General features: G+C 40.5%; 2 protein-coding genes across 5 annotated transcripts in view; one reads left to right on the top strand and one right to left on the bottom strand.

Annotated features, from left to right (window-relative positions):
• Positions 1–1,424: 1,424 nt before the first annotated feature.
• Positions 1,425–2,556, bottom strand: LOC109697825 (myeloid-associated differentiation marker-like). The gene has a single exon (XM_020181695.2). The coding sequence runs from the start codon at positions 2,554–2,556 to the stop codon at positions 1,591–1,593; it is 966 nt and encodes a 321-aa protein (XP_020037284.2). The 3' UTR covers positions 1,425–1,590.
• A 2,318-nt stretch (positions 2,557–4,874) lies between these two features.
• The window catches only part of Opa1 (OPA1 mitochondrial dynamin like GTPase), an 85,988-nt gene continuing 78,545 nt past the window's right edge, over positions 4,875–12,317 (top strand). For 3 of the 4 annotated variants that reach the window (XM_020181701.2, XM_020181699.2, XM_020181698.2), the window contains exons 1-3: positions 4,876–5,112; positions 10,660–10,978; positions 11,610–11,706. In XM_020181701.2, coding sequence (XP_020037290.1) covers positions 5,081–5,112; positions 10,660–10,978; positions 11,610–11,706 — 448 coding nt within the window. In that variant the 5' untranslated portion in view covers positions 4,876–5,080. Of the gene's footprint in view, positions 5,113–10,659; positions 10,979–11,609; positions 11,707–12,317 lie in introns of all 4 variants that reach the window. The other variant, XM_020181700.2, reaches the window with a different exon arrangement.

Genomic DNA, 12,317 nt, shown 5'->3' with positions numbered 1-12,317 from the left:
CCTTTTTGTCCTGATTTTACTAAGACAAATGAAACCACAAGCACCATGGTAAATGTGCTTGCAACTGATGTGTTCAACCTCAAGTGTCTTTAGGAAGGCGTATTAACTGCTAGAGAAGGCAAGGATGTCTGAAGGAGAGACCCACTATTTGGCTCCTGGTTTCAAGAAATTATTTGCTTGTAAGAATGGAGGCTTAAGGCTGGGGCGTGTGGCTCAAATGGTAGATGCCTACCTAGCAAGTGCAAGACCCTGTGTTCAATCCCCAGTACCAACAAAAGAAAAGAATGGAGGCTTGATGTTGTCAGGCCTGATTTTTTAAGAGAAGCCTTATTTTTTCTCCTTTTAACTTTGCATTGAGATTATTTTAAAAACTGTTGTGGATTTGGGAGTGAGAGAAAGGACAAGGTTTCTCTCTGACAGCAGGAGCTGTAGGAACCAAAAGCTCCAGGGAATTTAAATATAAATATACATATACATGTATATTTGTTCATATATAAATATACATATAACATATTATACATGTGAGTTCCAGAGATGCAGAAAGCAGCAACAAGATGCAACTAGCATACAGAAACATGCATGCATGTGCAGCACACACTCAAAACATGTCATTCCTCTGACTATGGTAGCAACAATCCCTGGTCTCCCCACCCAAAAAAATAAAGAAAAACTAAAAAGAAAATTCTTTATTGAAAAATAGGGCTACTCAGAGGTTTTTTCCCTCATCATCAGGAAAAAGGGAGCAAAAAAAAACCAGGTTGTTAGTGCATTTAGATACCATTTTTTTCTCATCCTTGCCAAAGCAGGCCATGTTATTTTTAACGCTACCCCTCAGAAATATTTCAGAAAGTTATCTTCAACAACATGTGGTTCTTTGCCCAGCTCCTTTTTTTATAGCACAGAGAACAGTTGAGATTAAAGTCATCTACCTCTTGCTTCATTTGAGATGGCCTCTAGACAACGCATTTTTAGTAATCCTGACAAAAATACTGGAGCCTATCTCAGGCAAGTCTGAGTGCCAGGCATGGTCTAGGGACACAGGATCTGTGCTTAAAGTCTCCTGCCCACTAGGAATTATTGACCTGGAGATTGTTTTTAACTTAAAGGGGGTTGTGCACTGTATATCCTCCTCCACTGAGAGAAAAGGGGCTTATTCCTAGCTGTTCAACTTACCCCAACTCACACAGGGATTAAGGCACAGTTAGCATGGGCAGGGGTGCTTTGGTAAGGAGGTCCCTAGGGAGGCCATGCTTTGTAGCATAAACAGCTACTAGAGGATGTGGAATGTGTGCAGCCAGGAGGGGAGATGGAGCAGGAAGTCAGGGTTCCTGAGGACATGGGAAGATAGGTTCAGGAGACAGGTAGATGAGAAACCCAGAGCAGAGAGGGGAAGAAGAGAAGGTAGAATAGAAGCAGGTCTGGGGATACAACACAAGGGCAAAACAGGATGTGAGCAAACAAAACATGAAGGAAAGGAAACAGCAAGAGGGTTTAGGAGGAAAGGAAGAGGAAATAAGGACTCCGCCCTGAGAACTCAGTCAAGCAGAATGACGAGGTGGGGAAGAGGGACACGGGAGTCCCTTGCAAGTCTTAGACCTTGACAAACATTAGGTGGGCAGAGCACCCCAGGTCGGCCACATACACCAGCAGATTGACGACTATCAAGACTGTCACGGCCAGCAGGCGGTCCCAGTCACACAGGAAGTGGGGGTGACTGTGAGTACAGTTCACCGGCCTGGATCGCGGGGCCTGACCACCACGTTTCTCGTCAAACTGGTAGAGGGGCCAAAGGACAAGGGCGGTGGCGTACATGAAGACGGACAGCAAGGCCAGGCCTGACAGGAATCTGGGGAAGGGGATGGGCAACATATTGGTGCAGTTTCCCAGATTCAGCAGGATAGCCAAGGACGCCAGGAGGAAGCAGATGGCACACACCACCCTGCACCACTCCAGGGCCAGCTCGCGCCGGTCCAGGCTGGGACAGCGGATGAAGGGAAAAATGACACGGGCTATGAAGGTCTCCAACACCTTGAGGAGTCCCGGCACGGTGGACATGTAGCCTGTGATCTCGCCGGGCTTCGCCCGAGTCCAGGCCACTTCAATAGCATAAGCCACATGCACGATGCAGGAGAAGGTGGTGACAGCGATGACATGGTCTGGGGAAGGGCCATAAGACAAGAACTGCGCGTGAGAGGTGGGGTAGGAGATAGAGAAGAACAAGCAGAATAAGGCCACGTGGCAAGCGCAGGTAATCGGGAAGTTGCGCCAAGATAGCGGGAAGCTGGACCGGAGTCCACCTAACTCCACAGTGAGGATGGTGAAGGTCATGGCAAAGCAGAAGCACCAGATCAACATTGACCAGTTACCCCTGGACCCCGTCCAGTTGCCCATGCTGGCCACCAGGGAGAAAACCACACAGGTGGACAACAGCTGCAGCAGGCAGAGGAGGTCCAGAGGCTGGGTCAGTGCCGGGAGAATTCCCATGATGGTCGGGGACCCCAGGCCTGAGGACATAAATGCCATCCTTGTGGTCTTGCGAGTCACTGGCATCAGCATGGCAGCGATCTTAGGTGAGGACGGGAAAAACAACAATCCAGCACACCTGGAAAAACCTGGTCAGAGCACCTGAAGGGGAGAGAGGCCACCAGCGTCCAGCTTAAACTGTCCTCTCTTGGAATCCTGGGCACAAGGCCCCAAGGGAATCCCAGCAGAGACCCATGGAAATGCCACCCCTAGAGACATCATATTTAAAATATGAAATTTCTCAATTTTTAAAATATCAGCAACAGGTCTAGTATTATTTTTTAATCATTGTATGCAGGTCAACATTATATAGCCAAATAAATCTGTGGGGGAATTTGGACCAATGGTGACAGTTTGATCACACAATAGTTCGTTCTTTTTTCTCACATGATGCCATATACAGATGCTCCTCAACTTATGATGCAGTTACATCCTGATAAACCCATCATAATCTGAAAATATCATGGGAAAATGCACTTAATGTACCTAACCTATCATAGCTTATCCTAGCTGAGAACACACATTACCTACAGTTGTGCAAAATCATCTGACACAAAGACTATATAGAAAGTGTTGGGTATCTCATGGAATTATTGAATATTGTACTGAAAGTGGAAAACAGACAGGTCATAAATGAGTACTTGAAGAATTTTCTATTGAAATCACAACCCTTTTGCACCATGGTGAAGTCAAAAATTCTGAATTGAGCCACTGTAAATTATAGACCATCTATATCAGCGATTACTCCTTATCAGGACATAGAAAGCTAACTCACAGTTTTTTATGATGAATATAATTTAACTAGCAGCTACTTAAGGACAGTCATGCTGATTTCAATCATTTGTTGTTTCACATAATAGTAGACATAAATACCATCATGCATACATCTTTGTACATGTAAGACTAGTTCAGTAGTCCCAGCCCTGAAGTGGAATTGAAAAACAAGGGCTTTGTAAAATGTAACGAGAACCCACATATGAAAGAGAATGTTGTTTTTGTTTCTAAAAACAAGTAGGAAGTGACAGTAACAAATACATTTTTGTACAACCCACATCCCTAGAAAGAACTAGAGTTTGCACCAGTCAATATAGCAGCTTCCTATGTGGACCTGTCATTGAAATGATTATCACAATAAATAAAATAAATTCTTGGAATCCTGCATTTGAAAGGTTGCTATCAAGCAGCTAGGTTTACACTTGGTGGTATTGTGAGTGGATGTGTCTAGATTTATGATTCTGACAATTAAGGAAAAGAAATTTTGTTTTTTGTGAATGTGAATGTTGGAAGAGGATTTGCCCTTGATGGGGCACAAGACCCTCAGATTTTAGTAACATTTAATGTCACTAATGGACTTCACAGGCCATGTCTGTTTTATAGGCCCCAGTTGCCTCATAAAATACAAAAGGATTGAGTTGGAAGAGGAAAGGGATATTTAGACTCATGCAAAGACCTTAAGATTACCTAGGGAGAGCATGTAAGATAAAGAAGGGAAGCAACACAGGGAGTGTAAGATCTGGAACTCTGCAACACTGAGAAATTTGGAAGAGAAGTAGGCTGCACAGGAGAGTAGGCATCAGCAGTGCCTGGGGGTGGGGTGGGGTGGGGTGGAGAAGGGGGGAAAGAGAGAGAGGGGGGGGAGAGAGAGAGAGAGGGAGGGAATATTATATTCTGAAGGGCAAAAGTGGTAAGTAGATGAAGTAGAGGGGTCAGCTGAAAGCTGAGGGGTCATGGGCGACTGGCGATGTGGAATTGTTGGAGACCTTGACAAGGTCCGTTTCAACAAATTGTATTAAAAGTCAGATGGCTAACGAGTAAATGAACAGTGAATTATGCCTTCATAAATTCCCGTGCTTATTCCAAACGTATTGCTTACTTAAATGACCTTAGTCCCTTTCAGATCTGATCTCAGCGATTCTGGGGCACCTAACCTATCCGTGACTCCACCTTCTGCCTCCCAAGATTGTTGCTAGGATATGAAAGTGCTTTTAAACAAAGACAAGCAACTAAAGTAGGGCAAAGGGATAACTATCCGTTTTTATTACTCTATAAAATTACTCTATTTTTGTACTCATTTTGTACTCCGCAGGCTCCTTCGTGCTCTCACAATACCTAAATCTTACTAAATTGATCGCTACCGGTAAGCATTTATCAATCCGGATTTCAAGCTGTCCTTCACCCAAGTCTACACCCGTCTGTCCAACTCGAATTCAAAATTCCAATCCGAAAGTCAGGAGGGCGAGGCGGGGGAGGGGCGGCGAGGGCGGAGTACATTGACCCGGGCGAGAGCCCAGGCGCATGCGCCGGTCCCCAGCGGACCGTTTGTGCGCCTGTCTAGGGTGGGTTGGGAGGTGGTTATTTCAGTGACGGACTGAGTACGGGTGCCGTCAAGGCTCTTGCGGAAGTCCACGCGCCATTGGGAGAGACTCAGCGGCTGTTCTGTGCCCTTGTTGCCGAGGGCCTCTCCCTGGGTCACTCCTGGAGTGGGAGCCGGACTGGGGCCGACACGGGGGCTCCCGCGTGGCCGTCTCGGCGCCTGTGTGACCTCTTCGCCGGCGGGATGTGGCGACTACGTCGGGCCGCCGTGGCCTGGTAAGTGCGGCAGCGGATCTGGACCCGTTATTTCTTGTTTTTTGGGCCCTCTGGAGTGCAGGGTTGTCCTATCACTATTGCCAGAATGTGCAGATAACCCTCGGGCCAGACCAAGGGCGATTGGAGAATCCCAGATGTTTCTGAGGGCCCAGAATGACAGAAGCACTAACTGGGTTTACCTGCAGAGCTGACCAGTGCTGGCCCTTGGCCCTGTCCGTATCCAACTCGAAGATTCTGTACGCCTCTTAGTCTTGGTCTGTTTCTATTGTCCTTTTGCCCCTGCCCTTCCACCCTTGTGACGTCGCTGTTAACCTGTCTCTGGTTGCTGCTTATTGTTATTGTTACTGTTCTCTCTCTAATGGTCTGGCTTTGTCCATGTATCACTCCCAATGTGTTTCCTCTTTTAACTGCCACTGTTTTTCTCTTCAACCTCCACCCCATGTGTACATTGCCCCTGCAGGTGCTCGGGCTCTCCTGCCTGGCGAAGGGGCTTCTGCCTATTTCTTAGCCTGATTGGAGTCAGATCTACAGCAGTGACGCACAAGGTGTCAGAGATGGAGTTTAGAGATGCCCTTTCCATAGTTTTTTCCAGTATTTACGGAGGGAGACTTGATTTTGGATAGTGGTGAATGTGGCACTACTTTTCTAATCCCACTGTCATCGTTACCCTGACCTAGTTTAGTCCTGATTTTAAAAAAAAATCATAGAAGTCTTTTCATTTCTGTGGATTGCTGTCTGTATTTTAATGTTATTAGAATTTGACTTTGTACGGAATTTGTTCTAATAACCTTAGATAACCTCCAAGCTTAAACGATTGTTTCAGGCATTTGATAGAAGTAATATGTATCAAGCAAGATTGGAAAAACTTAGTTTTCCTCAATTAACGCCTTCTATACATCTTCAGTTTTTTTCTAGAACTTTTTAAGTGGTGTCGATAATTTGTTATCTTTATAAGGAATGGAATTCATTTGTTTTATGAAAGTTAACTGGAGTCCAAAAGCAGAACTGGGTGAGATACAATATGGTTATTTTTAATTTCATGGAATTTTAATTTGGGGTAAATCCACAACCCTTGGTATCAAAGTAAGTTATTTACAACCTTTGTATTTCTACTTACAATTTGGTGGGAAAACTTCTAATTTTCTTTAAATAAAAAAGAGAAAACAGTACAGAAAATAGCATACTCTGTTGGAGCAATTAAGATGTGTAGAGAAATCTTGAAAATTTGAGCTTAAGAACAAACTGGCTTTTAATTGATATTATTTGTTTATTCAATTTATGCTAAATTGTTTCTGAAGTTATGGATTCTATAGAGTTATGGCTTAAAATGTCTATTTCTTGTTTAACTGCCAGAAGAAATGGAGGTGCGTGTCAAAAACCCCAAGCAATGGAAGTTGTCTTTTGTTGCACTTCCTTCGCCTGTTAACGAAACTGTACAGTTAACCCATGCTCCTTAACAGATGGGAACATAAACATTTTCGACATATATATGTAAATTCATGCACCTTGACATGGAGAAGACCAGAGTCCAACATTTATTTGAGTGCAACAAGTATTTGTGTAAAATTAATGAAAAAAGAATTGTATATTAGAGAATAACATATAGGTAAAGTGATGGTAGGTGAGCAAGAAAGTAGATCATTTTGGGGGGGGGAAGATCTGTTTTGCATCACATTTGAATTTTAGTTTTGTTTGAATATAGAAGTCTGTTTTTCACCTCAAAGCTTTTAGGATCTTGACTTTATCTTAAGTTACTCAGTTTTGGGTTTTTGTGGGTTTTTTTTTTTTTTTTTTTTTTTAGCCACTCATTTGCCTTGGCACTCAATGAGCCTTTTCACTATAAAGATCCATTTGTTTGATTTTGGAAAAGTTTTTCTTCTTTTACGTCTTTATTTTTTTACTTTGGTTTTTCTTGTTCTTTTTCTTTCTGGACACCTTTTAAATGAACAGTAGTCTTCTTGATTGATCCTGTAAGTCCATGTTTTCCAAAATATGAAGGGTACATCCTTCATCTGTTAAAATATGTGTGTACTCTATTATGTGTATGTGCACATTTATTTTTAAATTATTTATATATATATGTGTATATATATATATATATATATATACGCATATGTTTCGCTGTACTAGTAGCTATTCACATTATTAGTCTACCCTAATATAAAGGATAGGATACAAAAAAAATACTGCATCCAGAAGCTTTCTTCCTAAATCCCAATGGATCATTTCATGCACCCCATGGGATTCAGTCCACCACAATCTGCTCCCTTTAAAAAATATGTATTGGCTATTACAACTTTAATTTCCATGTGCTAATTTTTAATATTTGTTAAGTCCTTTTTCAACTTTTTTCTTCCATTTACCAGGTAATAAATAACTAAACACTTAAAGACATGTTTAATTTTATAAACTTTGTATTGCCCTTTGATTGTTATTGTTGAATAACAGCATGCTCTTGTTCAATATTTGCAGTATTTTAAAGAATCCTCCTGAAGGTACTAAGAAATAGTTCATATCTCTGTGTTTTCCAGGACTAATAATGTTCTTCACCTTAAGAGTTGCCGGTGCTATGAGGATATGCTTATCTAATCATATTTAGACATAGAGGAGTAGTGATTGAAGTGGATGCCTTATTTGGATTACTGCTGAAGGAGAGGGCTGATTGAGCAAAGGGTGTTTTAGGTGTATTGCATCAACTCACAAGCTTAGTTTCAGGGTTTTTAGCAGGTGGGCAAGTGATCTGAGCTCCTTACAAATGCCTATATTATATACTAAGCCCCCTCCCTCCCACATACATACTTGGGATCCTTAGCTCTTCCCTGACAGATGGCTTAGCCTTGGAGATGAAAGGGAGGGACAGTTGCTGCTCTTAACATTGGGCTGAATTGGAATGGGTTAAAGGGTGACCCAAGCAGCCTTTCCTCAGATGATGCTTCTCTCCTACCTGTGTATCAAGAGGACCTTGCTGTGCAAAGCAGTCTTCTCCTACATGACCACTTATCTTTTCAGTTGGAAGCTATAGAAATCATTCTATGTACTGATATTTGCTTTGGGTCAGTAATCTCTTGCTGGGGACTAATTGACGAACATTTTACTTGTAATTACTGACCCGAAAGACTGGAATACCCTATCCCTGCCCCTGACTCCTACCCATAGTTTTTGGTGCCGTCATTGTGGAAATAGTAATTTTAGGGATTTAGAAACAAAGAAGGAAGAAAATAACAAAAAGCAAAAACATCCTCAGGCTGAATTGAGTTCTGGAGTTCATCTACTTGGATATATATTTGGATTAACTCCCTTCTGAAAAATAAAAATAACTCTTTGAGAGTTAACAGGCTAATTACTCATTCATTTATTAGTGGAGCTTAGTGCAAATTCATATTGAAGAGATCTTATTGAGCACTTACTTTGTGCTAGCCTTTGCTGTATTATTCCACATAGGTTTTTGCAGTTTAATTGTCCCAATAACCTATGTTCATTCAACAAATTTTTTGAGTGTCTACCATTTGTAAGGCACTGCAAACCGTAGAGAAATAAGGGTAAACAAAAATAGGACCCGGTACTTATAGTAATGTATGTGGGGAGACCAATATGAATCCAGTAACTACATTATTACATAATAATTTTATGAGCACTATGAAGAAAAAGAATAGAGCCAAAATATAGCAGTGAGACTAGCATTGTAATGAGGGACCAGAGAAAGGTAACTGATTGTAAAGAGTAGCAGGTGTTAAGTAGGTAGCACTCTCAGCCCCAACACGGAAGGAGGGTGGCATAATCAAGGATCTGGATGAAAGCTAAGTGGGAAAGACAGGAGTGCTTTGCTGATGGTGGGACGAGGGAGGTGTCAAGAATGATTTCTAAGTCTGTGGCTTATTCAACTCAATACTTAACTAATACCATTTCCTGAGATAGGGAGGACTACAGGAAGGTCAAGGACTGGACATGGTTTTGGATATCTTGAATGTGACATACCTTTTTGATATCTAAGTGGTGATGTTGACTAATCATTTGGACACAAAGACCTGCATCTTAACTTTGCACTAGACAGAAATTAGAGAAACATGAGTGTGTAGGTGTAATTGAGGAAGTAGGTGTAAATAAAGATTGCCTGGAGAGAATGAAAACAGAAGTAGGTTAGGTCTAAGCCTTGGTAACTTGCCATCTTGAAAAGCTAAAGAGAAGGAGACAGAAAAGGACAGCTGTGAGGGGCAAAACTGGAGATTGCCAAGGGAAGAGGAAGGTCCAAGGATGAAGATATGTCAGCATTGTCTAACATTGTTGAGAAAAACTAAGATTGGGAAAATGCCCACTGGAAGCATTTGGTGCACTCAGTAAGAGCAGTTTCACCAAAGTGATAGAAATGGAAACCATGTTGGATTAGCTTATCTTTCATAAAGTAGCTAGAGCAGGGGAATTCCAATTTGGGGTTTTTTTTTCCCCCCTTCTTCAAGATGAGAAAAACTTTACTTATGATTCCTAAAAGGGCCGTGGGAGAGACAATGCCACACAGGTTTGCCTGTAATGGGAGGTGGACCACTTGCTGTAATCCTTTGTTGGGAAGAAGAGAATGGGTGTAGATGCAGGAGGTACAGCAGATCAAAGGTCATCTTTTTACTCCCCTCCTGACCTACTGTTACCTAACAGTGCTTTTAATATCATCTTTAATTACTGTTTAGTCTTACTTTATGCAGAAACAACAAAAAACAAATCACGTTTTAAATCTGCTTAAGCAACTATGAATGTGTATTGAATAAGATCAGGCGTATGGTTCTTTTTGGTAAGGACAATGGAGTAGAACTCATACTTGTACTTTGGATTATTTTCTCTTTGGGGACGTTTTTGCTGCTTTGATTTTTCTGGGGAGCAAGGTGCCTAAAGTGGGATTAAGAATGGGAGATACAGGTGAAGGAGCAGAGAATAGCTGTTCTCAACTGCTGGAATTTTTGTGCCTAAAAGCAAAACTTTGCATGTATTTTTGTTTTCAATTTTTATTTACAATGCATTAATAGCATTTAATAAAATAAGTATCTGCTTTTTTCTTTTTTTTCCATTATTGTTTTTTGGCAGTACTAGTGTTTGAACTCAGCTTTACACTTACTAGGCAAGTGTTCTTCACTTGAGCTACGCAGCCATTCTTTTTCTTCTTTTAGTTTTAATTCCAGAATCAGTATTGTAAGCCATGTAAATATGAGTGCAGAGTCTGAGGTCCACCTGCCTGAATTTGAATTCTACCTTTATTCCTTTGTCATTCTGGACTTGGGCAAGTTGTGTTTATGTCTTTGTGCCATATTTTCCTCGTCTTGTAAAATGGAGATAATGCTGCTGTAGTCTTAATGGATTATTAGGATTGAATGAGATAGCACATGTTGCAGCAATGCCTGGAACATAGCAAGTGGTTAGTTAATGTCAGCTATTGAGTCACAGGTCATGATTGGTCACATGTGCATGTGTCCCTTTTCCCTTTAGAGGATTGTTCTTTTTTATGTCATTTTCATTGCATTGTTACCATGCCTGATCTTTCTCCTATACTTGTTTTTCTTTCAGTGAGGTCTGCCAATCTTTGGTGAAACACAGCTCTGGAATAAAAGAATGTTTACCACTCCAAAAACTGCATCTGGTTTCACGAAGTATTTATCATTCACATCATCCCACCTTAAAGCTCCAAAGACCCCCATTAAAGACATCATTTCAGCAGTTCTCTTCTCTAACTAACCTTCCTTTACATAAATTGAAACTTTCTCCAGTTAAATATGGCTACCAGCCCCACAGGAATTTTTGGCCAGCTAGGTTAGCAGCAAGGCTTTTAAAACTTCGGTATCTCATACTGGGATCTGCTGTTGGAGGTGGCTATACAGCCAAAAAGGTGAGTTTAACTTTCCTATTAGTTTTTCCAATTATTCCAGCATGATTATTTAAAATTTTTATAGCATAGGTCATTTTTCTTTAGCATAGTTAGATATATTTGGATATTTAAACCCTTATTGTGTGTCTTTACTGTGTATTGGATTTTTCAATGGCACTAATAGGAAAATGCCCTCTGAATTTTGGTTATAATCATAAGAGATAAAAATGGCCTAAAGAAAGGAGCCCTGGGCCATGAATGAGAACACATAGGTTTGGTTTTGAGCTTTGCCATCTGCTAGCAGAGACAGGAAAATTACGTGGTGTACTCACAAGGCCACATTTTAGTACATGCTCTGTCTCTGGGTCTGTCTTCTTTCTGCTCCATAATGTTCTTTAACACCAAAATAAGACCTGTTTGAAATAAGAGTATATTTTGAATTTTTACATTTTCTGTGTTTGGTAGAGGAATATTTACATGTTTTGTGTTTTATATGCTTACCTGCTAATTTGGTTTTGAAAGAACTGAGTGAGTACATTTTTTTCTTAAAAGTTTCATACATGATACATTACTCTTCATAGATTAATGCTTTAATTGACATAATTTCTCTTTACATTTCTATATCTGACTGACATATTTTCTTATCTTTTAGACTTTTGATCAATGGAAAGATATGATACCAGACCTTAGTGACTATAAGTGGATTGTGCCTGACATTGTGTGGGAAATTGATGAGTATATTGATTTTGGTTTGTATCATCTACATTAAAATAATTTGGGGCTTATTTCTTTAGGAAACAAATAGTTGTATTAAGATAGTTTCTTGATTTATGAATATAATATATAATTTTATTTTAATGATAAAAGTAATAGATTATCAAAGAAATTTGTATGATAAAAATTTATCCAGTAGTCCATCATTTTAACATAGCTGCCACCATTCTTATGGAACATTTTCTTTTAGTTGTACTTCTTATGTGCACATGGCTAATATTTTAGGTTTCTTTTTAAAAATTATATAGTCATGGGGACTTGCACTTTGGTATCTTGTTTTTTGCTACCTAGCACATTTTGTCAGCATTTCCATGCTGCCACACAGCCTTTTGAAACATCATTTTCAGCACTCTACAAAATGCCTAGAACATAGGTACCTTGATCCACCTAACCTGTGTGCTTTTGATTGGATACCTTGGTTAAAGCAGAGTTCCTTAAAATTCTGTTAGTATCCAGAGTGATTTCTCTCCTTACTGAGATACTACCTCCCTTTTTTAGATAAGTAAATGGAAAAAAAAAATTTGAAAGCTAAGTGACAGTAACTCATGGTGATCTTTTCAAATTTTTTTTGGTTGAATTTTTTTTC

The sequence above is a fragment of the Castor canadensis genome, chromosome 5 (genome assembly GCF_047511655.1).
Source record: "Castor canadensis chromosome 5, mCasCan1.hap1v2, whole genome shotgun sequence".
In the NCBI taxonomy this organism is placed as follows: domain Eukaryota; kingdom Metazoa; phylum Chordata; class Mammalia; order Rodentia; family Castoridae; genus Castor; species Castor canadensis.
This window is presented reverse-complemented; position numbering and strand designations above follow the sequence as displayed.